The sequence below is a fragment of the Pongo pygmaeus genome, chromosome 2, assembly GCF_028885625.2.
Source record: "Pongo pygmaeus isolate AG05252 chromosome 2, NHGRI_mPonPyg2-v2.0_pri, whole genome shotgun sequence".
Lineage (NCBI taxonomy): Eukaryota > Metazoa > Chordata > Mammalia > Primates > Hominidae > Pongo > Pongo pygmaeus.
This window is the reverse complement of record NC_085930.1, coordinates 160,589,103-160,614,690: the sequence shown is the minus strand read 5'-3', so window position 1 is coordinate 160,614,690 and position 25,588 is coordinate 160,589,103. Positions and strand designations below refer to the sequence as shown.

General features: G+C 36.1%; 2 protein-coding genes across 4 annotated transcripts in view; both read right to left on the bottom strand.

Annotated features, from left to right (window-relative positions):
• The window catches only part of AADACL2 (arylacetamide deacetylase like 2), a 28,455-nt gene extending 20,473 nt beyond the window's left edge, over window positions 1-7,982 (bottom strand). Inside the window, exons 1-2 of one of the 3 annotated variants that reach the window (XM_054482843.2) lie at window positions 7,736-7,982; window positions 7,058-7,097 (exon numbers count right to left, since the gene is read on the bottom strand). In XM_054482843.2, the coding sequence (XP_054338818.1) occupies window positions 7,058-7,097; window positions 7,736-7,873 (178 nt within the window). In that variant the 5' untranslated portion in view covers window positions 7,874-7,982. The remainder of the gene's footprint in view (window positions 1-7,057; window positions 7,098-7,735) is intronic. The other 2 variants (XM_054482842.2, XM_054482841.2) reach the window with 2 other exon arrangements.
• A 4,952-nt stretch (window positions 7,983-12,934) lies between these two features.
• Window positions 12,935-25,588, bottom strand: part of LOC129033807 (arylacetamide deacetylase-like 2) — a 37,677-nt gene continuing 25,023 nt past the window's right edge. Inside the window, exon 6 of the mRNA XM_054482840.2 lies at window positions 12,935-16,100. Coding sequence (XP_054338815.1) covers window positions 15,498-16,100 — 603 coding nt within the window. The 3' untranslated portion in view covers window positions 12,935-15,497. The remainder of the gene's footprint in view (window positions 16,101-25,588) is intronic.

Sequence of the window (25,588 nt, the reverse complement as noted above, 5' to 3'; positions counted from 1 at the left end):
TGAAGAGAGCAGCTGATCTTGAGAAGGAGGATTCTCCCAGCACAGTGCTTGAGCTCTGCTAAGGGGCAGACTGTCTCCTCAAATGTGTCCCTGACCCCTGTGTCTCCTGACAGGGAGACATCTCCCAGCAAGGGTCAACAGACACCTCATACAGGAGAGCTCTGGCTGGCATCAAGCTAGTGCCCCTCTGGGATGAAGCTTTCAGAGGAAGGAGCAAGCAGCAATCTTTGCTGTTCTGCAGCCTCCACTGATGATACCCAGGCAAACAGGGTCTGGAGTGGACCTCCAGCAAACTGCAACAGACCTGCAGAAGAGGAGCCTAACTGTTAGAAGAAAAACAAACAAAAAGCAACAACATCAACATCAACAAAAAGGACCCCCACACAAAAACTCCATCCAAAGGTCATCAGCCTCAAAGATCAAAGGTAGATAAATCCATGAAAATGAGGAAAAACCAGCCCAGAAACACTGAGAATTCCAAAGACCAGAATGACTCTTCTCCAAATGATCACAACTCCTCTCCAGCAAAGGCACAAACCTGGATGGAGAATGAGATTGACGAATTGACAGAAGTAGGATTCAGAAGGTGGGTAATAACAAGCTCCTCTGAGCTAAAGGAGCATGTTCTGCCCCAATGCAAGGAAGCTAAGAACCTTGATAAAAGGTTACAGGAACTGCTAACTAAAATAACCAGTTTAGAGAAGAACATAAATGACCAGATGGAGCTGAAAAACACAGCACAAGAACTTCATGAGGCATATACAAGTATCAATAGCTGAATCAATCGAGTGGAAGAAAAGATATCAGAGATTGAAGATCAACTTAATGAAATAAAGTGTGAAGACAAGATTAGAGAAAAAAAGAAAGAAAAGGAACAAACAAAGCCTCCAAGAAATAGGGAATTATGTGAAAAGACCAAACCTACATTAGATTGGTGCACCTGAAAGTGACAAGGAGAATGGAATCAAGTTGGAAAACACACCTCAGGATATTATCCAGGAGAACTTCCCCAATATAGCAAGACAGGCCAACATTCAAATTCAGGAAATACAGAGAACACCACTAAGATACTCCTTGAGAAGAGCAACCCCATGACACATAATCATCAGATTCTCCAAGGTTAAAACAAAGGAAAAATGTTAAGGGCAGCCGGAGAGAAAGGTCAGGTTACCTACAAAGGGAGGCCCATCAGACTAACACTGGATTTCTCTGCAGAAACTCTACAAGCCAGAAGAGAGTGGGGACAAATATTCAACATTCTTAAAGAAAAGAATTTTCAACCCAGAATTTCATATCCAGCCAAACTAAGCTTCATAAGCAAAGGAGAAATAAAATCTTTTCCAGACATGCGAATGCTGAGGGATTTTGTCACCACCAGGCCTGCCTTACAAAAGGAAATAAGGAGAAAATATGGAAAGGAAATAAATATGGAAAGAAACATGGAAAGGAAATAAATATGGAAAAGAAAAACTGGTACTAGACACTGAAAAAACACAGCAAAATATAAAGACCAATGACACTCTGAAGAAACTGCATTGACTGTTGTGCAAAATAACCAGCTAGCATCATGATGACAGGATCAAATTCACACATAACAATGTTTACCTTAAATGTAAATAGGTTAATGACCATATTAAAAGACACAGGCTAGCAAATTGGATAAGGAGTCAAGACTCATCAGTGTGCTGTATTCAGGAGACCCATCTCACATTGAAAGACACATATAGGCTCAAAATAAAGGGATTGAGGAAGATTTACCAAGCAAATGGAAAGAAAAAAAAAGCAAGGGTTGCAAATCTAGTCTCTGATAAAACAGACTTTATACCAACAAAGATCAAAAACAAAGAAGGACATTACACAATGGTAAAGGTACCAAGGCAACAAGAAGAGCTAACTATCCTAAATATATATGCATCCAATACAGGAGCACCAGGTTTCATAAAACAAGTTCTTAAAGACCTTCAAAGAGACTTAGACTCCCACACAATACTAGTGGGAGACCTTAACACCCACTGTCAATATTAGACAGATCAATGAGACAGAAAATTAACAAGGATACTCAGGACTTGCACTCAGCTCTGGATCAAGGGGACCTAATAATCATCAACAGAACTCTCCACCCCAAATCAACAGAATATACATTCTTCTCAGCACCATATAGCACTTATTCTAACATTGACCACATAATTGGAAGAAAAAACACTCCTCAGCAAATACAAAAGAATGAAAATCATAAAAAAACAGTCTCTCGGACCACAGCACAATCAAATTAGAACTCAGGATTAAGAAACTCACTCAAAATCTCAGAACTACATGGAAGTTGAACAATTTGCTCCTGAATGACTACTGGGTAAATAACTAAATTAAGGCAGAAATAACGAAGTTCTTTGAAACCAATGAGAATGAAGAGACAACATACCAGAATCTCTGGGACACAGCTAAAGCAGTGTTAAGAGGGAAATTTATACCACTAAATGGCCACATCAGAAAGCTGAATAGGTCTGAAATCGACACTCGAACATCGCAATTAAAAGACCTAGAGAAGCAAAAGCAAACAAATCCAAAAGCTAGCGGAAGACGAGAAATAACTAAGATCAGGGCAGGACTGAAGAAGATAGAGACATGAAAAAAACCTTTGAAAAATCAATGAATCCAGGAGCTGGTTTTTTGAAAAGATTAACAAACTAGATAGACTACTGGCTAGACTAATAAAGAAGAAAAGGGAGAAGAATCAAATTGACACAATAAAAAATGATAAAGGGGATATCACCAATGATCCCACAGAAATACAAACAACCATCAGAGAATACTATGAACACCTCTGTGCAAATAAACTAGAAAATCTAGAAGAAATGGTTAAATTCCTGGACACATACACTCTCCCAAGACTAAACCAGGATGACGTCAAATCCCTGAATAGATCAATAACAAGTTCTGAAATTGAGGCAGTAATTAATAGCCTACCAACGAAAAAAAGCCCAGGACCAGACATATTCACAGCCAAATTCTACCAGAGGTACAAAGAAGAGCTGTACCATACCGTCTGAAATTATTCCAAGCAATAGAAAAACGCGACTCCTCCCTAACTCATTTTATGAGGCTGGCTTCATCCTGATACAAAAACCTGGCAGAGACACAACAACAAAAAAAAATTCAGGCCAATATCCCTGATGAACATAAATGTGAAAATAACACAATAAAATACGGGCAAACCAAATCCAGCAGCACATCAAAAAGCTTATCCACCACGATCAAGTAGGCTTCATCCCTGGGATGCAAGGCTGGTTCAACCTATGCAAATCAATAAACATAATGCATCACATAAACAGAACCAATGACAAAAAACTCAATAGATGTAGAAAAGGCCTTCGATAAAATTCAACATCCTTTTATGCTAAAAACTTTCAATAAACTAGGTATTGATGGAACCTATCTCAAAACAATAAGAGCTATTTATGACAAACCCATAGCCAATATCATACTGAATGGGCAAAAGCTGGAACCATTCCCTTTGAAAAACTGGCAAAAGACAAGGATACCCTCTCTCACCACTACTATTCAACACAACATTGGAAGTTCTGACCAGGGCAATAAAGAAATAAAGGGTATTCAGATAGGAAGAGAGGAAGTCAAATTGTCTCTGTTTGCAGATGACACGATTATATATTGAGAAAACCCCTTCGTCTCAGCCCAAAAACTGCTTAAGCTGATAAGTAACTTCAGCAAAGTCTCAGGATACAAATCAACGTGCAAAAATCACAAGCATTCCTATACACAAATAATAGACACGCAGAGAGCCAAATCATGAGTGAACTTCCATTAACAATTGCTACAAAGAGAATAAAATACTTAGGAATACAACTTACAAGAAATGTGAAGAACCTCTTCAAGGAGAACTACAAACCTCTGCTCAAGGAGATAAGAGAGGACACAAACAAATGGGAAAAAAAATTCCATGCTCGTGGATAGGAAGAATCAATATCATTGGAAATGACAATACTGCCCAAAGTAATTTATAGATTCAATGCTATTCCCATTAAGCTACCATTGACTTTCTTTGCAGAATTAGAAAAAACTACTTTAAATTTCATATGGAACCAAAAAAGAACCTACATAGCCAAGACAATCCTAATCAAAAAGAACAAAACTGGAGGCATCACACTACCTGACTTCAAATTATACTACAAGCCTGCAGTAACCAAAACAGCATGGTACTGGTACCAAAACAGAGATATAGACTAATGGAACAAAACAGAGCCCTCAGAAATAACACCACACATCTAGAACCATCTGATCTTCGACAAACCTGACAAAAACAAGCAATGGGGAAAGGATTCCCTGTTTAAAAAATGATGCTGGAAAAACTGGCTAGCCATATGTAGAAAGCTTAAACTGGACCCCTTCCTTACACCTTATACAAAAATTAATTCAAGATGGATTAAAGACTTAAACATAAGACCTAAAACCATAAAAACCCTAGAAGAAAACTTAGGCAATACCATTCAGGACATAGGCATGGGCAAAGGCTTCATGACTAAATCACCAAAAGCAACTGCAACAAAAGCCAAAATTGACAAATGGGATCTAATTAAACTGAAGAGCTTCTGCACAGAAAAAGAAACTATCATCAGAGTGAACAGGCAACCTACAGAATGGGAGAAAATTTTTGCAATCTACCCATCTGACAAAGGTCTAAAAGCCAGAATCTATAAGGAACTTAAACAAATTTACAAGAATAAAACAAACCCATCAAAAAGTAGGCAAAGGATATGAACAGACACTTCTCAAAATAACACATTTATGCAGCCAACAAACATATGAAAAAGAGCTCATCATCACTGGTCATTAGATAAATACAAATCAAAACCACAATGAGATACCATCTCACACCAGTTAGAATGGCAATCATTAAAAAGTCAGGAAACAACAGATGCTGCCATGGATGCAGAGAAATAGGAATGCTTTTACACTGTTGGTGGGAGCGTAAATTAGTTCAACCATTGTGAAATACAGTGTGGAAATTCCTCAATGATCTTTAATCAGAAATATTATTTGACCCAGCAATCCCATTACTGGGTATATACCCAAAGGATTATGAATATTTCTACTATAAAGACACATGCATACATATGTTTATTGCAGCACTATTTACAATAACAAAGACTTGGAACCAACCCAAATGCACATCAATGATAGAATAGATAAAGAAAATATGGCACATATACACCATGAAATACTGTACAGCCACAAAAAGGAATGAGTTCATGTCCTTTGCAGGTACATGGATGGACCTGGAAGCCATCATTCTCAGCAAACTAACACAGGAACAGAAAACCACACACCACATGTTCTCACTCATAAATGGGAGTCGAACAATGAGAACACATGGACACAGGGAGGGGAACATCATGCACCAGGGCCTGTTGGGAGGTAGGGGGAAAGGGGAGTGAGAGCCTTAGGATAAATACCTAAAGCATGCAGGGCTTAAAACCTAGATGACGAGTTGATAGGTGCAGCAAACCACCATGGCACATGTATACCTATGTAACAAACCTGCATGTTCTGCACATGTATCCCAGAACTTGAAGTAAAAGACAAAAAAAAGATAAATCCTTGTGTATAAAAAAAGAAAATCTCAAATATTTAGTGTTTTAGACTGAGAGCTGTCCTATTCAAAATCCATTAATTTACTAGCAGTTTTTTTATGCCGCTGTAATTATTTTTGATTTGTAAATTTTTTTCAGGAAAAAAAACATTTTGTAGGCATGCTGTCATGTTTTCTTTTTTCATTGTTCATTTTATTTAATCCAAAGTTTTAAATATCTTCATATGAACACACTAGTAATAATCCAAATTTTTTGGCTTTCAACTCCAAAAAGATTAGGGCACTTTCCTCACCTTTAAATTCCATATTTGATGTCATTGAAAAAAGCTGCCTTTGGTATTTCTGACCAGCTTCTTGAGGGCTTTTGTGTTATGTCACTGGACAGTTTACTCATAAAAAAACTTAAAAATTACGTGGTTAATAACACATGAAACAATCTTTATTATTACAGTTATTGCAAGGAAATTAAGGTATTTGCAGGGCAATTGAGAACATCTAGCCACTATACTTTATTTTCTTAATTTTAATTTAATTTTTTAATTTTTTTAGAAGGAGTCTTGCTCTGTCGTCCAGGCTAGAGTGCAATGGCACAATCTCGGCTCACTGCAACCTCCGCCTCCTGGATTCAAGTGATTCTCCTGCCTCAGCCTCCCCAGTAGCTGGAATTACAGGAGTGCGCCACAACAGCTGGCTAATTTTTGTATTTTCAGTAGAGATGGTGTTTCCCCATGTTGGCCAGGCAGGTCCTGAACTCCTAGCCTCAGGTGATTTACCTGCCTTGGCCTCCCAAAGTACTGAAATTACAATCGTGAGCCACCATGCTAACCCTTATAATTTAAAGATGAGGAAGTATGCAGAAACTCTAAGTTGTAGCCAGTAAATGTCAAAGCCAAGTTTGCATCCATTTAAACCAGCATCTTATGCTACTATTTACTAGCTGATTGACATTGAGAAAATTACTCTCTGTAGCTCAATTTCCTTGTCTATATGATAGTAATAATAATACTTCAGTGGATTGTAGTAGGGTTTAAACAAGTTAATGCCCTGAGATACAAATTAGATAATCAAGGAAGGGAACATAGTATTTTCTCTGTGGAACTGACACTTGCTTACCCACATATGCTTACTCAAGAAGTAAGAGCATTGGAGAAAAGTTATGGAGAAGGTAAGCCTCTAGAAGTGATTACAGGGGAAAATATTAGCAGACATCAGAAGGAGTTGACTGTGGTTTCACAAAGCAAATGTACTGTTTGCTGTACAAAGCATCATAAGACAGCCTCTTCTTCTAATACCATGTATTGCTCTCTTTTTTTCTGATCATCTTCTGCTGTGGCCTTCTCCTTTGAGCCTCTTATTGTTACCCTTTCTGAAAGCTGTCTGGCTTGGCAGAAAGAGTATGGGTTTCAAAATGAGATAGTTTAGAGTTCAAATTATAGAGTTGTTACTTTTTACCTGCATATGTTCTTCTCAATCTCTTCCCCAACCCCATAACCTGATAAAAATAATTGTAGGATAGTGGGGAATCAATGGAAGTACATATTATACAAAGCCTATACAACTTAAGAACTCAAAAATATTAGTTTCTAACCCTATCTCTCCCTTTTGAAGGAGGTATTTTTGCATGAATTTATAATTCATTCTGCACATGCCAAGTGAGATAATGCCTGAAAACCAGCAATTTAGAATTGAAGATGGACAATGAAAGCCATTAAATAGTAAGAACCTTAAATTAATATCAAAGAGTTACAAATATCAATAATGTGTACTGAACAACTAAAAGATAATTACGGGACTAGGTTGTCCCTGAAAGTTCAAATTTAAGTCAAGTTCTCAAATAAACCTCAAAACCTTTTCCTTTAGCAATACCATTTATTTTATACGTCACAATAAATTTATTTTATACATGTCACATTTAGACATAAAGTCTTTGAAGTGAGAATTCTGTCTCACTGTTATGCACAGATATAGGGAGTTTTATTTACTTAATGTTGTTTAATTAATTTACTCTAACAAGCAATGGTTCTTTCAAAATGGTGATATTAATACTATTAATAAAAGAGTTCATAAGCACCCATTTTTAATCAATAAGTCATCCCAATATCCAACAGAAAAAAACAATGTTAACCTTACCGTAAATGTACAAGTTTTAGCGATGGCATCCAAGGCCATTATTTTCCAGCTTTCTTCAATGTTGTCTGGCATGGGTGTGTAAAAATGAGAGACAAAAAGAACACAAAGCAGCCCCAAACAGAGAGCTTTTAGCCCCATAATATCCCTTTTTCCAGCTTCTTCACAGTACTGAGATTAAAATTTTTCATAAACACTGAATAGTAACTAGTAGAGCAAATGTAGACTTGGGAACTCTCTCAGGTGATATGATCATCTTAACAACATGAAGCTAATTTTCAATTCAAATGTTACAGTGTCAGTAGTAACTTGTTTTGCAAGCACACAGACTGGAACAGATGTCATAATTCATGAGGGTGTGCGTGCATTATTATCATGCAATGTAATACTCTTACAGTGTTTCTTCACCCTGTGATACCATCATCAGCGCAAAACAACTTTATTATTGAGACTTAAACCTAAATGAAACCTAAATGAAAGCACTGAATAAGTCATGAAGTAAATTTTTGTGATTGGGTGGTGGTTGCAACATATATTAAGAACAGTTTTTTTTTTTAAGTTTGCTGATATTAAGTCCAAATCCAGGTTAATGCCATTATCATGGATTATTAACCATGTTAACAAAACTTTCTTGTGGTGGAACAAGTTTTGGATTAAAAAACAAGGCATGAGGGGACTTGTCCGAGTTCTATTAAGCATCAAACTAGAATTTTTCTGTAGACTAAGCCTGGAAGCTCAGTGCAATTATCTGTTTTCTTAGAGGATTACATAGTATGATGATGAACTTTATGTGTCAATTTGACTGAGCTAAGGGATGCTCGTAAACAATAAATAGCTTGTAAAAAAGTATTTCTGGGTATGTCTTTGAGAGTGTTTCTGGAAAAGATCAGCATTTGAACTGGTAGAGTGAATAAAGAATCACCTTCCCCAGTGTGGGTGGGCAGAATCCAATCCATTGACGGACTGAACAGAACAAAAATGTGAAGGAAAGGTAAATTCACTCTATTCTTGGGCTGGGACATTGTTGTAACTCTAATTCATATTAGTGCTGCCTCAGCACCACCTTCTTGGTCCGTCCCCAGCTTGTCACAAATGTCCTACATATTTTGAGACAGTCTCCACCCAGTTTCTGTTTCTACATAGATGTGGTCCCATTTGCTGCCTTATTTCTGCTTTAAGTCTGGTAAACACAATCATGTAACCCAAGTTCTCACACTTAAACTCATGCTTCCTTCAAATTAACCAATCCAACTCTGTTGTGGAAAACCCATCTAGGTAATCCTGAACCCCCATAAAGGGTTTTACCCATAGGTCCGTCCATCTCTCACTTGCTTTTCACCTGCTGTGTGAGAGACAGTGTCCTTGACTGCCTCACCCTTTCCATTGGCTCTGCAAGGCATTTTACACTCCTCTTTCTGGAATCTGCAAGTAATTGTAGTCTAAATGTCCTCATTGTGCTGCACCTGACTACACCAAACCTAATTTAAATTCTTCTTCACTTAACAAACCACAACAGACATCCATCTTCTCCTGCCCTTGGATATCAGAGCTCCTAGTTCCTATGCCTTTAGACTCTGACACTCACACCAGACACCACCTCCCTTCTCCCAGTTCTCAGGTCTTCAGACTCAGACTGGTTTTACAGAACATTAACTTTCCTGGTTCTGGTTCTCCACAGTATATACAGCATACTGTGGGACTTCTTTGCCTAAATAATTGCATGGGCCAATTTACACTTTATATATATATATACACACACACACATATATACATGCTAATATATGGATAGATACACACATATTTATATATTATAAATATACAATATATAAATATATACAATATATAAATTTATATATTGTATATATTTATATATTATATATGTGTATAATAATTATATGTATATATAATAAATTATATATAAATTTGTATATTATAAATATATATAAATATGTGTGTATATAACATAAATTTATATATTATCTTTATATATTATATATGTATATAATAAATTATATATAGAAATGTATATATTATAACTATATATAAATATGTGTATCTATCCATATGTTATATATATAATACAATAGATAATAGATATATAGATATAGATATATAGATGTATATAGATATATAGATGTATATATAGATATGGATATCTAAATATAATGTATGATAGATATCTATATATAGTTATATAGATGTGTATATCTATCTATCTATCTATCTATCTATCTATCTATCTATCTCCTGTTGGTTCTATTCCTTTAGAGAACCTTGACTAATACATATAGTGACTGTGTTCATGTGTTTCAGTGTTAAATCTTTAGGACTAATTCACATGAATAATTTAGCCTTCCTAGGGTGGCAGAGAACATCAAATACAAATGTTGGACTTCGCCTGCTGCAACCTGACAGGCTGAGAGAGACCCTGCCACATTACAGCTGATCACCTGAAAATTCTTCAGAGATACAAGGACTACTAGAGATTTTCTCTCTGATGTGTCAGGACATAGTAAATAGTAAGTACAGGATTGGTACTTATGGGAAGTAATTTTTAGTAATAGGATACACTCATATCAGAGGTCCAATATATACTTTTAATGATATAAGTATATATATAATTATACTGACATAAGTAAATGTCATAAGTATATCTATCATATATATCATTAAAGGTATATATTGGACCTCTTTAGTGCATAAGTATTAACTCCAAAGTCTATCAAAATTGAATTATTTAAACATTTATTTTTATTCACCTATATTTCAGGCTTCTCTGAATTATTTAGTTATAACAATATAGTCTATCACTTAAAGAAGAATACTATTGCATCTATTTGATTCTCCTCTCTTTTCTTTTTTATTAGTCTTGCTAGCAGTCTATCAATTTTGTTGATCTTTTAGAAAAAAAACAGCTCCTGGATTCATTGATTTTTTTGAAGGGCGTTTTCTGTCTATCTCCTTCAGTTCTGCTCTGATCTTAGTTATTTCTTGCCTTCTGCTAGCTTTTGAATGTGTTTGCTCTTGCTTCTCTAGTTCTTTTAATTGTGATGTTAGGGATTCAATTTTAGATCTTTCCTGCTTTCTCTTGTGGGCATTTAGTGCTATAAATTTCCCTCTACACACTGCTTTAAATGTGTCCCAGAGATTCTGTTATGTTGTGTCTTTGTTCTCATTGGTTTCAAAGAATATCTTTATTTCTGCCTTCATTTTGTTATGTATCCAGTAGTCATTCAGGAGCAGATTGTTCAGTTTCTGTGTAGTTGAGCCATTTTGAGTGAGTTTCTTAATCCTGAGTTCTAGTTTGATTGCACTGTGGTCTGAGAGACAGTTTGTTGTAATTTTTGTTCTTTTACATTTGCTGAGGAGTGCTTTACTTCCAACTATGTGGTCAATTTTGGAATAAGTGTGATGTGGTGCTGAGAAGAATGTATATTCTGTTGATTTGGGGTGGAGAGTTCTGTAGATGTCTATTAGGTCCGCTTGGTGCAGAGCTGAGTTCAATTCCTGGATATCCTTGTTAACTTCCTGTCTCGTTGATCTGTCTAATGTTGACGGTAGGGTGTTAAAGTCTCCCATTATTATTGTGTGGGAGTCTAAGTCTCTTTGTAGGTCTCTAAGGACTTGCTTTATGAATCTGGGTCCTCCTGTATTGGGTGCATATATATTTAGGATAGTTAGCTCTTCTCGTTGAATTGATCCCTTTACCATTATGTAATGGCCTTCTTTGTCTCTTTTGATCTTTGTTGGTTTAAAGTCTGTTTTATCAGAGACTAGGATTGCAACTCCCGCCTTTTTTTTGTTTTCCATTTGCTTGGTAGATCTTCCTCCATCCCTTTATTTTGAGCCTGTGTGTGTCTCTTTACGTGAGATGGGTCTCCTGAATACAGCACACTGATGGGTCTTGACTCCTTATTTTTTCTGAGACAGAGTCTCTCTCTGTCGCCCAGGCTGGAGTGCAGTGGCACAATCTCGGCTTACTGCGAGCTCCACCTTCCAGGTTCACGCCGTTCTCCTGCCTCAGCCTCCTGAGTAGCTGGGACTACAGGCACCCGCCACCTCGCCTGGCTAATTTTTCGCATTTTTAGTAGAGGTGGTGTTTCACCCTTTTAACCAGGATGGTCTTGATCTCCTGACATGGTGATCTGCGCGCCTCGGCCTGCCAAAGTGCTGAGATTACAGGTGTGAGCCACTGCTAGCTTTTTAAAAACACTAAATTACATTAACAGTATTCACCCTACTGTGCTCCAGAACACTAGAACAGTATTCTTCTCATCTACTTATTGCTTTGTATCCATTAACCAACCTGTCTCTATCCTCTTCTTTCCCCTACCTTCCCATCCTTTAATAACCACAGTTCTCTTCTCTTCTATGAGCTCAGAAATTTTTTGCACATATATATGAGAGAGAACAGGTAATATTTATCTTTTTGTGCCTGGTTTATTTCATAATGTCCTCTAGGATCATCCACATTGCAAACAAATGACAGAATTTCATACTTTTAAATTTTTCATTCTTTTTTATCTTATGTATATATACCATATTTTCTTTATATAATGAAGTTTTTTGTGGTTATTATTATCTTTATTATGATTTGGTATAGAAATTATGCTGAATTTCTAGTTCTAGATCCCTGAGGAATCGCCATACTGACTTCCACAATGGTTGAACTAGTTTACAGTCCCACCAACAGTGTAAAAGTGTTCCTATTTATCCACATCCTCTCTAGCATCTGTTGTTCGCTGACTTTTTAATGATAGCCATTCTAACTGGTGTGAGGTGGTATCTCATTGTGGTTTTGATTTGCATTTCTCTGATGGCCAGTGATGATGAGCATTTTTTCATAATGTCTGTTGGCTGCATAAATGTCTTCTTTTGGGAAGTGTCTGTTCATATCCTTCGCCCACTTTTTGATGAGGTTGTTTGTTTTTTTCTTGTAAATTTGTTTGAGTTCATTGTAGATTCTGGATATTAGCCGTTTGTCAGATGAGTAGATTGCAAAAATTTTTTCCCATTCTGTAGGTTGCCTGTTCACTCTGATGGTAGTTTCTTTTACTGTGCAGAAGCTCTTTAGTTTAATTAGATCCCATTTGTCAATTTTGGCTTTTGTTGCCACCCAGCCACCCCATTATTGGGTATATACCCAAAGGATTATAAATCATGCTGCTATAAAGACACATGCACACGTATGTTTATTGCAGCACTATTCACAATAGGAAAGACTTGGAACCAACCCAAATGTCCAACAATGATAGACTGGATTAAGAAAATGTGGCACATATACACCATGGAATACTATGCAGCCATAAAAAATGATGAGTTCATGTCCTTTGTAGGGACATGGATGAAGCTGGAAACCATCATTCTCAACAAACTATTGCAAGGACAAAAACCAAACACTGCATGTTCTCACTCATAGGTGGGAACTGAACAATGAGAGTACTTGGACACAGGAAAGGGAACATCACACCCTGGGGCCCATTGGGGGGTGGGGGGAGGGGGGAGGGATAACACTAGGAGGTATACCTAATGTAAATGACGAGTTAATGGGTGCAGCACACCAACATGGCACATGTATACATAGGTAACAAACCTGCATGATGTGCACATGTACCCTACAACTTGAAGTATAATAATAAAAAAAATTATGCTGAATTAATGAAAGAGGTTGCACAGCCTTTTAACTTTTTACTTTATGTAAAATATTTTCGTGAGCATTTACATGAATTGATTTGAAATATGAAATAAAATGGGCTACAAACTTATCTGCTTCTGACACCTTTGTAATAGACTGTCACTCAACTTCCAGTCACTTTAATGCTAAGTATTCTATTAATTTTCTTTTTTCAACTAAGAGGTTGTCTTTGACCCCTTTATATCTCAGGAAATAATTATTTCCTTCATGTTTTAAATGAACTGGTAATTCTGTACCTACTTCTAAAACATATCAGATACAAAATTACTCTGTCACTAGCAATTTGCTTAAACAAGTTTCTAGGGAAACATGTTACATATTATCATAAAATTGATGTTCAATCATGTATATTAACCAAAAGATTGATAATTTGGATGGTAACTGAATTTATATAATTCATATTTAATTCTTCTTTGCTTTTTTATGTTCCATGCTGTATATTTAACGTTTAAATAACTTACCTCAAAATATTTGCATTGTGAACCAAAAAATGACAGTTTTCTAATCTTTTCTCCATGTTCATGACTTATTTGAAATTTAGCCATTATACAAAATACTCAGTAAAATTTGTGAATGAATCAATGAACAAGTACATGCATGAATGCTGGAATTAATCTACAGGCATTTCCTGCTGTACAGTGTTTGCAAAACAAACTTTGAACATATAATACCTACTCACATGACTTAAATGATTAATAGTTAAGTCTGGCAAACAAATTTTTTGTGTCAATTCTGCTTTAAAATGAGTTTATCAATGTCCCTTATGATTTATAAGTGAAACAACCAGATCATTATTGCACAGGAGGTCATAGCTTTATACGTGTCATGAAACAACTAATAGCAAAGAAAACATATTCATCAACACATTCTCAAGCTTATGAAATATAGCTCAGTATTTGAATTTTAGTGAAGAGATGTATATGGTAAACTCTGGTGAAAATTAGTGAACAGATTATTGTTGAGATGACCAAACAGCAAGTGAATAAGCTGCAGGCCAAAAGAAAAAAGTTTTGGTATTTGATTATCAATCAAATCCACAGGAACAAGTGAATTTACACAACACCATATTCAGTCAGCGTTAATAAAAGATCCAGAACAGAGAAAACAATATCAGGCAAACAGCAGCATCACAAGGACCTCAAAAATTACTTCTAATGCCTCATAATGGGAATGCATTTTAATTGTGAGGTTGGTATAGGCTGACATGAGAATTGGTCTCATCATCACAAGGAAGTCAAGAGCTCCTGAGTTTATCAGCTTAAGTATCTTGCTACTTATATATCCTGCATAAGGATATATGATTTAATCTGGTAATTCAAAATAATAGAATAAATAATTTTGGCTGTCATATAGTTGGTTAGGAAGCTTCTTGGATTAATAATCAGCACATAGCAATCAATGTAGTAAAATTTGCTAAAAGTTTGTAGCGATTTTGCTAAAAGTTTGAGTAAGGGTGAAAATTTCAGGCTATAGAAATAATTCAGAGTACGGAAGTTAATTTTTTTTCTTCTATAGGCAAAGAATCCTAGCAATACATTTGAAATCAGATTTTGTTTTTATTAAGTGAATAGAAAAAAAAACTAATAGAATTTACATTGGGCAGATATAAGTAATGTATGAGCCATACCTAATTGAAAAAAATGGCTGCAATATAATGTAGTGATAACCCCATACAAATGTCATTGCAATTTTCCTTCCTTAAACTTTCCCCTCACTCACCATTACCATTCTTATCACTGCCAAGAAACTGTTATGCCTGCGTTGCCTATAACCATAGTCACTTTTATACTTTACTGATATTAGTGAATATTTAGTGTTTATCAAGCAAAGTAAATCAAATTGGAATAATACAATAATGTCTTCATTTTAGCAAGGTTTAACAGTAGAAAAACTAAATAATTTATTCAAAAGTACACAATTTAAACTTACATTTAAAAGTACTCTGATTTAAACTTTGATTTATCCCAAACTCATACCATCGTTCTATCCATTAAACTCGCAAGACTTTAAAACATAATCTTTGGATTATAATACTAACTAAGTGATTACTGACATGTACGATTTATGGATTTATAGATTTTCTTCTAACCAGTTAATATACTTATCTTTTATTCTAATGCCTAAGAGTAAATAAAATCGTGGTGATATGAGTGATAGAGCTCCATGAATTCCATCCTCTATATGATCATGAACAACGTTAACTCCAACATTCTGAAGTCGTGTGACATATATAAGTCCATCATCTCTTAGAATATCATGTTGACAGGTGATGATATAAGTTAATGGCAACTTTTGTAACTGGGAATCATTCACTAACAAGGGTGATAACCTACTATCCAAAAGTGCTGGATATGATACGTCAAGTCGTCCAAGAATTGGTTCTGTATAAATATAGTTCTTTTTATACTTATCAGGAAGAAAGGTACTCCAGTTGACTAACTTGAACAGATGTCTTGATTCTTGAGGCATATGTTGGTTTTTATTTGTTGCCTGAGGAAGTGCTTCATCTCTGGTCAAATATAAGCATACCATTTTAATTGCGATATCCCTTGTTAGCAATGGGCCATGTTTATATTCTTGGTGAGATGGCGTGAAGGAATCAAGGATTTGTAAAAAAGGGTAAATTAAAGCTTGAGCCTTAATTTTATTTTTGAATACTGGGTCATTCTTTAGCTGAAAATATATAATAAAATGTGAATTAGTCAAAAGTTTTTAAACTATAGAAGTTCAAGTCTTTACTTCAATAACATGAGTTATTATAAAATAAAGTTACAAAACCGACAGTACTCAATGATTATTTTCAAAATATTTATACTACATCTCAGGAACATTAAACTATTTTATTCAAGGAGGCCAAGTAAGATGGCCAAATAGAAGCCTCCCAATCATCCTCTCCATAGGAACACCAAATTGAACAACTATCCATGCAAAAAAGCACCTCCCTAAGAATAAAAAAACAGGTGAATAATCACAGTACCTGGTTTTAACTTCACTGAAAGAGGTACTGGAGAGATTAGGAAAGACAGTCTTGAATTGCTGCCACCACCCTGCTAGGGCAGTACGGAAGGGAAATGTGGGGTTGCAGCCCCCTCAGAGTACCTACTGGGGCACTGCCTAGTGGAGCTGTGAGAAGAGGACTACCATCCTCCAGCCCCCAGAATGGTAGATCCACCGACAGCTTGCACCACGTGCCTGGAAAAGCTGCAGACACTCAACATCAGCCCTTGAAAGCAGCCAGGAGGGAGGCTGTACTCTGCAAAGCCACAGTGGTGGAGCTGACCAAGACCATGGGAACCTACCTCTTGCATCAGTGTGACCTGGATGTGAGATCTGGAGTCAAAGGAGATCACTTTGGAGCTTTAAAATTTGACTGCCCTGCTGGATTTGGGAGTTGCATGGGGCCTGTAACCCCTGTGTTTTGGCCAATTTCTCCCATTTGGAATGGCTGTATTTACCCAATACCTGTACCCCCATTGTATCTAGGAAGTAATTAGTTTGCTTTTGATTTTACAGGCTCATAGGCCGAAGGGGCTTGTCTTGTCTCAGATGAGACTTTGGACTGTGGACTTTTGGGTTAATGCTGAAATTATTAAAGACTTGGGAGACTGTTGGGAAGGCATGATTGGTTTTGAAATGTGAGGACATGAGATTTGGAGGGGCCAGGGGCAGAATGATATGGTTTGGCTGTGTTCCATCCAAATCTCAACTTGAATTGTATCTCCCAGAATTCCCACATATTGTGCGAGGGAACCAGTGGGAGGTAGTTGAATCACGGAGGCCAGTCTTTCCCGTGCTATTCTCATGATAGTGAATAAGTCACACAAGATCTGATGGGTTTATCAGGGGTTTCCACTTTTGCTTCTTCCTCATTTTTCTCTTGCTGCCACCAAGTAAGAAGTGACTTTCACCTCCTGCCATGATTATGAGACCTCCCCAGCTATGTGGAACTGTAAGCCTGATTAAACCTTGTTTTCTTCCCAGTTTCAGTATGTCTTTATCAGCAGCATGAAAACGGATTAATACACCCACTGTCACTACTGTTATTCAACAAAGTACTAGAAATCCTAGCTAGAGCAGTCAGACAAGAGAAACATAAAAGGCATTCATATTGGAAAGGAAGTAGTCAAATTATCCTTGTTTGCTGACAATGTGGTCTTATATTTGGAAATACCTAAAGAGTCCACAAGAAAACTATTAGAACTGATTTGAAAAATAAGTAAAGTTGCAGGATACAAAGTCAACATACAAAAATCAGATATATATATATATATATATATATATATATATATATGCCACTGATAAAAATGCTACTGATAAATGTCAACAGTGAAAACTGTGAACAAGAAATTTAAAAAGTAATGCCATTTACAATAGCCACAAATGAAGTTGAATACCCAGGAATTAATTTAACCAAAGAAGTGAAAGATATCTATAATGAAAGCTATAAAACACTGACGAAGAAAATTGAAGAGGACACCAACAAATGGCAAAATATTTCATGTTCCTTGATTGGAAGAATCAATATTATTAAAATGTTCATAGTACACAAAGCAATCTACAGATTCAATGCAATCCCTATCAAAATACCAATGACATTCTTCACAGAAATAGAAAGACAATCCTAAAATTTATATGGAACCACAAAAGATCCAGAATAGACAAAGCTATCATGAGCAAAAAATAAAAATAAAAAAAAATGGAACTGGAGAGATCACATTACTTGAGTTCAAATTATACTACAGAGCTATAGTAATCAAAACAATATGGTGCTGGCATAAAAACAGACACATAGACCAAGGGAACAGAATAGAGAACCCAAAAGCAAATCCACACACTTACAGTGAACTCATTCTTGACAAAGGTGGTAAGAACATGCACTGGGGAAAAGACATTCTCTTCAATACATGGTGCTTGGAAAACTGGATATTCATATGCAGAAGATATTCATATGCAGAAGAATAAGACTAGATCCCTGTCTATCACCTTTACAAAAGTTGAATCAAAATAGATTAAAGACTTAAATCTAAAACCTCAAACTATGAAACTACTGCAAGAAAATATTGGGAAACATCTCCAGGACATTGGTTTGGGCTAAGTTTTTTTGTGTTTTTTAAGTTTTAAGTTTTTTAAGTGCAGGCAACCAAAGCAAAAATGGACAAATGGGATCACATCAAGTTAAAAACCTTCTTCACAGCAAGGAAACAATCAACAAAGTGAAAAGACAAGCCACAGATTAGGAGAAGATATTTGCAAACTACGTATCTGACAAGGGATTAATAACCAGAATATATCAGGAGCTCAAGCAACTCAATAGAAAATATCTAATAAACTGATCAAAAAATGGGTGAAAGATTTGAATAGACATTTCTCAAAAGAAGACATACAAATGGCAAACAGGCATATGAAAAGGTGCTCAACATCACTGATCATCAGACAAACTCAAATCAAAACGATATGAGATATCATCTCATCCCAGTTAAAATGGCTTATATCCAAAGATAGGCAATAACAAATGTTGGCAAGGGTGTAGAGGAAAAGAAACTCTTGTACACTGTTGATGGGAATGTAAATTAGTACAACCACTATGGAGAACAGTTTGGAGCTTCCTCAGAAAACTAAAAATTTAGCTACCATATGATCCAGCAATCCCACTGCTGGGCATATACCCAAAAGAAAGAAAATCAGTATATTGAAGAGATATCTGAACTCCTATGTTTGTTGCAACACTGTTTACAATGCTGAAACATTGTAAGCTTTTGAAGCAACCTAAGTATCCATCAATAGATGAATGGATAAAGAAAATGTGGTACATACACACAATGGAGTACTGTTCAGCCATAAAAATAGAATGATATCCAGTCTTTTGCAAAACCATGGATGGAACTGGAGATTATTATGTTAAATGAAATATGCCAGGCACAGAAAGACAAATATTGCATGTTCTTAATTATTTGTGGGATGTAAAAATAGAAGCAACTGAACCCATGGACCTAGAGAGTAGGATGGTTACTAGAGGCTGGGAAGGGTAATGGAAGGATGGGAGAGAGGAGGGGATGGTTAATGGGCACAAAAAATAGAAAGAATGATGTCCTACTATTTGATAGCAAAACAGCGTGATTACAGTCAATAATAACTTAATTGTATATTTAAAAATAAACAGTGTAATTGGATTGTTTGTAACTCAAAGGATAAATTCTAGAGGGGATAGATACACCATTTTCCAATATGTGCTTATTTCACGTTGCTTACCTGCATCAAAACATCTTGCATACCCATAGATATATATATCTACTATGTATCCACAAAAATTAAAAAGAAAAAATTAAAAAAGAGAAAAATTTGGAGGTCAGGAACTATATCTTAAAGGGAGAGTACAGATTAGTCTGGTACCTTTAACACACCAATTGTGTGTGTGTGCATGTGTGTTTTCTTTTAAAGTGCTCATATATGCATCTCATGTACATGTCCTCAACATGCCATTGTTATTCTTGATTATCTTGGTATCAGTACTTACTCTCCCATACCTTCACAGCACCTGGTTGCCACCTTCCACTGACCTCTTTAGATTAAGTACTTAGGTTTTTGAGGATTTTTATTTAGCAGCTTACTCTTGGCTCTACTTTGCCTTTGGACTTTTTTTCATTGTTCCTTTAGCTCCACACCCAGCAGGCTGTGGGCCCATCCTGAGGGGATATGTCAGTTGAGAACAGTTGCAAACTTTTGAAAAGTGCTGGTCTATAACTTTAATTCCTACTCATACAGGTTTGGGATCCCTCAGTGGCTCCTACTGATTTTAACAGACTTTCAAAGCAGTAGCTTCCATAGACACATGTGCCTGGTATTTATTCTGCTCCAGAAAGTCTGAAGCACTGCTGAATATGCTCTCATGTTCCAAATGGCTTCAAGATCATCCACCTTGACATAGCTCTTTCCTGGGCTAGATGTCCTTTTCAAGAGTCATATTTCATTCCCTGCACCAAGCACATCATCCCTAAGTCTTCTATACTCTATCTCTGGACCTTGTCACTGATTCACAAGTGCATCTCCCATTTATCCAGTGATTTGGGTATGTAGTAACTGGTCTTCCAAGTCTCACCCTCCTATGTGTGGCCTCCCATAAATGACAATAGATATACACAAGATATTCATTGAGTATTTGACCTAGTGAGAAATCTTCCTCACCTAAATTACCAATTCTTTTTTTTTCACCTAGAACATTGAGTTTAGTTGTCATTCCCACTAATTTCCCTTTTCCCATAGGCTCCCTGGTTCCTTTCATTCATTCTAGCATGAAGAAAGTCTGACAGTGCCTGGATAAACTATGGGCAACCATAAATAAATCTCAGCGAGAGAGGTTATTTTTGCTTTATCCTAGAACACATACTCAGCCCATACTGGGTGCTAGGGGACTTCCACTTGGGGCTTTCTGGGTGCTCAATATCATGAAACTACTGCCCTGCAGACTCCATCCTCTCTACCTTGAGGATAAACCCTTCCAATCTCTGCTCCCTACTTCTCCAAAGCAACCATACATTCCACTCTGTGTCCCTGAAGCAATGCACTAAAACAGTCTCACATTCAAAAGCATACTCAGTGATATGATATCCAATACCCAATCTACTAGCAGAGAAGAGACTGAAAAGAAATATCACACAGAGTTTGAAAGTACAGGCCTTGGAGCTCTTCATAGGTTAGTTTGAGTTCTGGCTTTACAACATATTCATTTTATGATGTTGTGTTAATAAACTCACCTAACCTTTCAAAGCCTCAGTTTTCTGATCTCTAAATTAATGATTTTATTAGTCAATACTGTATATGGTTTTTGTATGGTGAAAATAAGATGAAACTCGTGAGGAAGAGTTCCAGGAATGTAGCAAGTGTTCAATAAATATTAACTATATTTAGTATTATCACTATAGGCAATGGAAAAGAATTATCTTTTCTGAAAATCTTCGTGTTCTAGCAGGTAAACTATTAGCTTGGCTCCATTTTTGTTTGAAGAGACACAGGTAAAGTCTGATGTGGTTTGGCAGGTGAAAAGATATAATAAATTTTAATTAAAATAGGAATAATAATTGAAAACATTAGCTCCATAAGATATGAGAGCCTATCAAAGGCCATAATGTTGGTAACACAGAGGCATTAGTATATTAATGATTTTAGAGATAGGACAGATTATATGTAGACATATAGATAAGAAATATATACTTGATATGAAACAATTGTATCAAGTTTCTAAACCAGAAGTTTTTGTAAGCTTAAAGGAAATGGGAAAAATAATGAAGAAAAATAATAATACCCAGGTTTTTCCAATATTTTACAAGTTTAAAGTTTTCTAAGTGTAAAAAAAAGAAAAATTTTTTAGAAGATGAGCAAGCCTATATCCATGTAAAAAATACAAACAGACTCACAAAAATAAATTACAAAGGTTATCTTTAGTTAACAAATAATTATACTCTTTAAAGAAAAATATTTTATGAAACAAATTAGCAAAGACTGAATAGAGATCTTATTGAGGAGGAAATAAAATCATTCACATTTTTAATTTTACCAGTAAAAAGTATTCTATTTCACTGGTAGTGAAAGAAATGTACATCAAAACTATAGTGGAAATAATATCCCTTTACCGCGGTAAAAACAAAAAAATCATTGTAAATATGATTATGTACTGCATGTGGGAATGGAATGAGTCCAACACCTATCTACATTTCTAGTGTCTAAGCAAACTGGTAAAACTCATTTCACAAACAATATGTCTCTCAAACCTTAAACATCAAGTTTTTCTACTTCTGAAAATCTACCTTAAGGCAGTAAGACTAACTATGGAAGAAGTGGCATGCCTCAAGAATTTCTTTGCACTGCAATTCAGAAGAGATACTCGCAATAAGTTTTGAGCCTGTCTAAAACCAGAGTACACATCTTTTGAGCTGCTGTCTATATCTCTTGTTTTTCTTTTAGAAAAATCACTTCCTACTTTGGAGGTTTGGTAATAAAACTTTTTATTTTATTCTTCTCATCACCTCTATTTGTGTGATGATGTTTCCATCATTCCACATAAAACAGAATATTCACATAATTTCTGAAAAGCTTTTTAGAACTTTATAAGCTTTGTATGGATTGTTGTATTCATAATTTAAGTTATTAATTTAATCCAAATTTTATAATTTAATAAAGGGAGGGAAAGTTACCTTAAAAGGTGAAATGACCAGCTTAGAGATAAGTAACATATACAATTGATATTATTGGAATAATCTTCAAAAACCTTTTTTAAAACTTTAAAATTTTGGTTACTGTGGCCTTGTAGTATAGTTTGAAGTCAGGTAGCGTGATGCCTCCAGCTTTGTTCTTTTGGCTTAGGATTGACTTGGCGATGTGGGCTCTTTTTTGGTTCCATATGAACTTGAAAGTAGTTTTTTCCAATTCTGTGAAGAAAGTCATTGGTAGCTTGATGGGGATGGCATTGAATTTATAAATTACCTTGGGCAGTATGGCCATTTTCTCAATATTGATTCTTCCTACCCATGAGCATGGAATGTTCTTCCATTTGTTTGTGTCCTTTTTATTTCACTGAGCAGTGGTTTGTAGTTCTTCTTGAAGAGGTCCTTCACATCCCTTGTAAGTTGGATTGCTAGGTATTTTATTCTCTTTGAAACGATCGTGAATGGGAGTTCACTCATGATTTGGCTCTCTGTCTGTTATTGGTGTATAAGAATTCTTGTGATTTTTGCACATTGATTTTGTGTCCTGAGACTTTGCTGAAGTTGCTTATCAGCTTAAGGAGATTTTGGGCTGAGACAATGGGGTTTTCTAGATATACAATCATGTCATCTGCAAACAGGGACAATTTGACTTCCTCTTTTCCTAATTGAACACCCTTTATTTCCTTCTCCTGCCTAATTGCCCTGGCCAGAACTTCCAACACTATGTTGAATAGAAGTGGTGAGAGAGGGCATCCCTGTCTTGTGCCAGTTTTCAAAGAGAATGCTTCCAGTTTTTGCCCATTCAGTATGATATTGGCTGTGGGTTTGTCATAGATAGCTCTTATTATTTTGAGATACGTCCCATCAATACCTAATTTATTGAGAGTTTTTAGCATGAAGGTTGGTGAATTTTGTCAAAGGCCTTTTCTGCATCTATTGAGATAATTATGTGGTTTTTGTCTTTGGTTCTGTTTATATGCTGGATTACATTTATTGATTTGCGTATATTGAACCAGCCTTGCATCCCAGGGATGAAGCCCACTTGATCATGGTGGATAAGCTTTTTGATGTGCTGCTCGATTCAGTTTGCCAGTATTTTATTGAGGATTTTTGCATCAATGTTCATCAAGGATATTGGTCTAAAATTCTCTTTTTTGGTTGTGTCTCTGCCCGGCTTTGGTATCAGGATGATGCTGGCCTCAAAGAATGAGTTAGGGAGGATTCTCTCTTTTTCTATTGATTGGAATACGTTCAGAAGGAATGGTACCAGTTCCTCCTTGTACCTCTGGTAGAATTCGGCTGTGAATCCATCTGGTCCTGGACTCTTTTTGGTTGGTAAGCTATTGATTATTGCCACAATTTCAGATCCTGTTATTGGTCTATTCAGAGATTCAACTTCTTCCTGGTTTAGTCTTGGGAGAGTGTATGTGTCGAGGAATTGATCCATTTCTTCTAGATTTTCTAGTTTATTTGCGTAGAGGTGTTTGTAGTATTCTCTGATGGTAGTTTGTATTTCTGTGGGATCAGTGGTGATATCCCCTTTATCATTTTTTATTGCGTCTATTTGATTCTTCTCTCTTTTCTTCTTTATTAGTCTTGTTAGCAGTCTATCAATTTTGTTGATCCTTTCAAAAAACCAGCTCCTGGATTCGTTAATGTTTTGAAGGGTTTTTTGTGTCTCTATTTCCTTCAGTTCTGCTTTGATTTTAGTTATTTCTTGCCTTCTGCTGGCTTTTGAATGTGTTTGCTCTTGCTTTTCTAGTTCTTTTATTTGTGATGTTAGGGTGTCAATTTTGGATCTTTCCTGCTTTCTCTTGTGGGCATTTAGTGCTATAAATTTCCCTCTACACACTGCTTTGAATGTGTCCCAGAGATTGTGGTATGTTGTGTCTTTGTTCTCATTGGTTTCAAGGAACATCTTTATTTCTGCCTTCATTTCACTATTTACCTGGTAGTCATTCAGGAGCAAACAGCATGGTACTGGTACCAAAACAGAGATATAGATCAATGGAACAGAACAGAGCCCTCAGAAATAACGCCACATATCTACAACTATCTAATCTTTGACAAACCTGAGAAAAACAAGAAATGGGGAAAGGATTCCCTATTTAATAAATGGTGCTGGGAAAACTGGCTAGCCGTATGTAGAAAGCTGAAACTGGATCCCTTCCTTACACCTTATACAAAAATTAATTCAAGATGGATTAAAGACTTAAACGTTAGACCTAAAACCATAAAAACCCTAGAAGAAAACCTAGGCATTACCATTCAGGACATAGGCATGGGCAAGGACTTCATGTCTAAAACACCAAAAGCAATGGCAACAAAAGCCAAAACTGACAAATGGGATCTAATTAAACTAAAGAGCTTCTGCACAGCAAAAGAAACTACCATCAGAGTGAACAGGCAACCTACAGAATGGGAGGAAATTTTCGCAACCTACTCATCTGACAAAGGGCTAATATCCGGAATCTACAATGAACTCAAACAAATTTACAAGAAAAAAATACACAACCCCATCAAAAAGTGAGCAAAGGATATGAACAGACACTTCTCAAAAGAAGACATTTATGCAGCCAAAAGACACATGAGAAAATGCTCACCATCACTGGCCATCAGAGAAATGCAAATCAAAACCACAATGAGATACCATCTCACACCAGTTAGAATGGCAATCATTAAAAAGTCAGGAAACAACAGGTGCTGGAGAGGATGTGGAGAAATAGGAACACTTTTACACTGTTGGTGGGACTGGAAACTAATTCAACCCTTGTGGAAGTCAGTGTGGCGATTCCTCAGGGATCTAGAATTAGAAATACCATTTGACTCAGCCATCCCATTTACTGGGTATATACCCAAAGGACTATAAATCATGCTGCTATAAAGACACATGCACACGTATGTTTATTGCGGCATTATTCACAATAGCAAAGACTTGGAATCAACCCAAATGTCCAACAA